Source organism: Myotis davidii, unplaced genomic scaffold, assembly GCF_000327345.1.
Source record: "Myotis davidii unplaced genomic scaffold, ASM32734v1 scaffold327, whole genome shotgun sequence".
Classification (NCBI taxonomy): domain Eukaryota; kingdom Metazoa; phylum Chordata; class Mammalia; order Chiroptera; family Vespertilionidae; genus Myotis; species Myotis davidii.
In genome coordinates, this window is record NW_006298628.1 from 2633972 (window position 1) to 2638800 (window position 4829).

Consider the following 4829-nt stretch of genomic DNA (forward strand, 5'->3'; position numbering starts at 1 on the left):
CGGCGCTGGGGACCCAGACCCTGTCAGTCCGCATCAGCGTTTCCATCTTGGGTCACGTGCTCTCAGAAAATATTTCCTGGCCTCGAAACCCAGAACAGACTCCTTAGTCTCTGCCCTCTGGCTGTTAATCATTAAAAGAAGGCCGCATCGTAAACCCTAGGAGGGTGGGAGGAGGAGAGATAAACACGAACTGTTTCCCCAGCAGGGTACACACACACACACACACACACACACACACACACACACACACACACACACTCAAAAAACACACTCTGGTTACCGTTGGCCCTTCTGACATTTCTAAGCCAACAGATATTTATTGATTCTGGTCTGCCATGGGAAAGGCCATGCCAGGCAGTGTTTCCTAAGCTGTGGTTGCCTGGTGTGTGGCTCCAACTGAGATTCTCAAATGGTGTGTCACACGGCCCGGTGTGACCTGACCTGTGGCTAGCTGGCTTTCTGATTCTCCAGAAGAGGGGGAAACAGGAGAGGAAGGCATGAGCATCTTCCCAGGCAACTTTTATACGCCTGCTATTGTCTAGTCCTGTCTCATTGGAGTTTTAAGAGAAAGGGGGACTGAAGAATGCGAACATGACCCGACAAAGGAGAAAGAAAAAGGAAGTGTTTATGGAGGTCTCCCATGTGTTTGGGCCTGAACTGGGTGCTTTGGCTGCATTTAAAAAATACATTTTGCCCTAACCGGTTTGGCTCAGTGAATAGAGCGTCGGCCTGCGGACTCAAGAGGCCCAGGTTCGATTCCGGTCAAGGGCATGTACCTTGGTTGTGGGCACATCCCCAGTGGGGGGGTGTGCAGGAGGCAGCTGATCGATGTTTCTCTCTCATCGATGTTTCTGGCTTTCTGTCCCTCTCCCTTCCTCTCTGTGGAAAATCAATAAAAATGTATTTAAAGAAAATACATTTTTATTGGTTTCAGAGAGGAAGGGAGGGAGAAAGAGAGACAGAAACATCAGTGATGAGAAAGAATCATTGATTGGCTGCCTCCTGCAGGCTCCCCACTGGGGATCGAGCCCGCAACCTGGGCATGTGCCCTGACCTGGAATCGAACGTGACCTGGTTCATAGGTTGACGCTCAACCACTGAGCCACACCGGCCAGACTGCATTGTTTCCCCCCATTAAATTTTTACAACACCAGGGCCGAGGCATTATAAACTACCCTTTGTAGATGGGGAACTGTGAGTTAGGCGCCATCTCATTTTACAGATGAGCAAACCAGGTCTCTGAGAGGTTCGGTTGCCTCAGGTCACACCGTTTCGAAGGCCACAGCAGGACAAGGTCGGTCGGCAGACGCAGACGCACATGCTCCTTCTCCTGCACCAGATTCAAAGGACTGATAAGCAGGCCACCTGTTTGGCCTCAGAGCACCAGAGAGGCTCGGTGCAGGGGCAGTCGCGGTGTCCCCCGTGGCAGAGTCCCAGCGAGCAAATGGGAAATCACTAGGCCCGTGGTCGGCAAACTGCGGCTCGCGAGCCACATGCGGCTCTTTGGCCCCTTGAGTGTGGCTCTTCCTAAGCCTTAGGAGTACCCTGATTAAGTTAATAACAATGTACCTACCTATATAGTTTAAGTTTAAAAAATTTGGCTCTCAAAAGAAATTTCAGTCGTTGTACTGTTGATATTTGGCTCTGTTGATTGATGAGTTTGCCGACCACTGGGTTAGGCGAGGCCTGCTTGAAGGGTTGCGTCGGGCTGGGTGGGGGTGATCCCCCTTTCTCAGCAGGCCTCTGGGGCAGAGACCGGGTCCTCTTCATCTCTCAGGGAGCCTGGCACATGGCTGGTGTGTTCAGTGGAACTGGCTAACCCCTGGGCATTAACATGACAACGTGCATTCACTGTGATGTGCCTGCGTCATCCCGAAGAGGCTATGTTGATTTGTAACGGAAGCTCCCTCTGTCCTGCCCAGTGTGGAGCTGACTGGAGCAACCCCTCAGATGTTTCCTCAAAAACCTGTACACATCCTCTGACCTCTGTGACAGGGTGACCAGCCATCTCGGTTGGCCTGGGAGCGAGGGGTTTCCTGGGATGTGGGACTTCCCGGGGCAGTTGGTAACTCCATCTGTGGAGAATCCCTGGGGCTGCCTTTTCCAAGTGGGCTGTCCTGACACAAAATTTCTTTGTCTTTAGTGTCCCCAGAAGCCCCTCAGATTGAGGTAGAACTCAGGCAGGTGTGTGTGTGTGTGTGTGTGTGTGTAAGTCTATCTATTGATGAGAAAGAGAGAGAGAGAAAGAAAAAAAGAAACATCAACCCATTTTTCTACCCATCCATGCATTCATTGGTTGACCCTTGTGTGTGCCCTGACTGGGGTTGGAATCCACAACCTCAGCATATTGGGACGATGCTCTAACCAACTGAGCTACCCACCAGGGCGGTAGTTGTGTTCTTAAAAGGCTCCCTAAGTGCTTCTAATGAACACCAAAGAAATAACCACCAAAACAGAAGCATGAGGTAGGGTACTGGTTTCTTATTTTTTTAAATTTATCCATTAAGCTTTCCACCCAGGATACTCAGTCCCTGTCCAAGCCCACGGGTGTGTTCTGGGTCACAGTAAAAGTGCCCAGGCAGGCCTTACATGTCATTCTATCTGTGCCCACTCCAGGGCTGTGGCGGCGTGAGGAGTGTGGCCCTGTGGCTCCTGCATGACCCTCCTGAGCTGACCAAGTCCTGGTGCCCCCCTAGCTCTTGGGTGTCCATCCCTGTTGGCTCTGGCACCCTATTTTCTACAGAAGTTTCTGGTTCTTGGCATGCCGTGGCCTGAGATGACCGAGGGGGGCTGCCCAGCCTCATGGCCTGTGGTTCCCCTCCAGGAAGCTCTCCACCTTCAACACGTACATGGAGAGCCACGGCTACAACGTGGAGCAGATATGGAGAGATATCGAGGATGTCATCATCAAGACGATCATCTCCGCCTACCCCATCATCAAGCACAACTACCACACCTGCTTCCCCAACCACACACTCAACAGCGCCTGCTTCGAAATCCTGGGCTTCGACATTTTGTTGGACCGCAAACTCAAGCCCTGGTTGCTGGAGGTAGGGAGGCTGGGGCGAGGGGTGAAAACTGGCCCCTGTGTTTGGTTTCGGCCAGCTTCGGGCTCATCTCTCCGCCCTTGCAACTCAGCTAGATCTGTTTAATCAACTTAACTGGCGCCAGTTCCTCCCCTGGTGCTTGCTGCCTGGGGCTCCTCCCTTAGCTGAGAAGTGGCCACCAGAGGGGGTTAGACGGCCAGGAATTGGAGAATTCCCTGTGCCTCTTGGAGGCCCCCCGGATTTGGAAACCGATCTCAGACACAGAGCGACAGCTCTACCTTCTGTAACAGGGTCCTTTCGCCTCCCAGAAAGGGGGTGCTCTTCGTCCAAGCGGGGCTGATGATGTTGAAGATCAGGTGGGAGCTGCAGGCCTGGCTCTCAGGGGCCTGGACCGCTCCGTTCCAAGCACTAACAGAGAACGGCCTGGTGTCTGTGGACACAGGAGTGGGTGCGGAGCCACACAGTGATGTTCCTGCCTCTCCGAGCCCCCAGGGTGATGGGAGGAGGAGGAGGAAGAGAAGCTTCCGGGTGGCGGTCTTTCTTCCAGATTGTACTTGTGCCCGAGCAGTCAGTGATCCAGTATGCACTGGGAGGAGGGGTGAGGGGTGTGGGTGCAAGTCAGAGGTGCCGGCTAGTGCCAGCTGCCAATGACAAGAGTCCGCCTTTGGGGTGGGAAACCCAGAATTACACATCAGATTCCCGAGGCCTTGCCTTTCCTCCACTCCCAGTCCTTGTTCCCAGGTGTGGGTGGGAAGGAGAATATGGCTGTTTGGAGCTCTTACCTCAAGAGCAAGCCTGCAGAAACGGCTAGAACTCTTCCAATGTCACAGAGTGCCTCTGAATAATATGGACTTTCCTATGAGCATGAATGTGTCTTCTCCCTTCTCCCACCTGTCTCCCCCGCAAGCCCGGTCAGGATCTCGAATGCATCATTTCTTTCTACTCCCCACCTCCCTGCCTGGTCCTTTGGACCGCCCCTTCCATCTGCTCCAGGCACGTGAGAGGACACCGCACACCAGATGGAGGGGAACCCAAAGATGGGGTACTCCCTGATGCCTCCCAAACTAAAATAACAGCTCGTTAGCCCTAGCTGGATTGGCTCTGGATAGAGGGTCAGCCTGCGGACTGAAGGGTCCGGTTCAATTCCTGACAAGGGCACATGCCCAGGTTGTGGGCTTGATCCCCAGTAGGGGGTATGCAGGAGGCAGCCGATCAATGATTCTCTCTCATCGTTGATGTTTCTATCTCTTTCTCCCTCTCTGTTTCCCACTGGAATTAATAAAAATATATTTTTTAAAAAATTAAAATAAAATAAAATACCTTGCCCAATGCTGGCATGTAGTCGGTTCTCACTAAATGATGGGTCTACTATTAGGCATCACTTATCTGACTGAGGATACCAATGCTTAAGTTCTTTTATGCAATGTCTCTTGTGATTAAAAAGAAAAAAGTCTCTCTTTTGTAGACAAGATAAAGCACATAGAGTATTAGGAAAACATGCATGATTATGTTAAGTATAGTCATTACACTTGACTAGAGTTAAGCAAACTGACACTATCCTAGCCCAGCTGCATTCTTCAAAAGGTCCTGAACAGAGGGGTATCCAGCAGACAACACAATGCTCATGTTCTGATCCTGATCATTGATTTAAGAACCCCCACTAAGCACCTAAAGCAGAGCTACAGATTTCTCCAACTGAGGAAGGATGGTGCAGAACTTCCTGGGCTGAGCCAGGCTCGTCAGCAAGCAATCACTAAGATCTGTGAACACTCACCTCCTCCC

The 4829-nt window shown here is 51.7% G+C and overlaps 1 protein-coding gene across 1 annotated transcript in view; it reads left to right on the top strand.

Moving 5' to 3' along the window:
• TTLL6 (tubulin tyrosine ligase like 6) overlaps positions 1–4829 on the top strand; it is a 25873-nt gene that overhangs the window by 5768 nt on the left and 15276 nt on the right. Inside the window, exon 7 of the mRNA XM_015570867.1 lies at positions 2825–3050. Within this exon, the coding sequence (XP_015426353.1) occupies positions 2825–3050 (226 nt within the window). The remainder of the gene's footprint in view (positions 1–2824; positions 3051–4829) is intronic.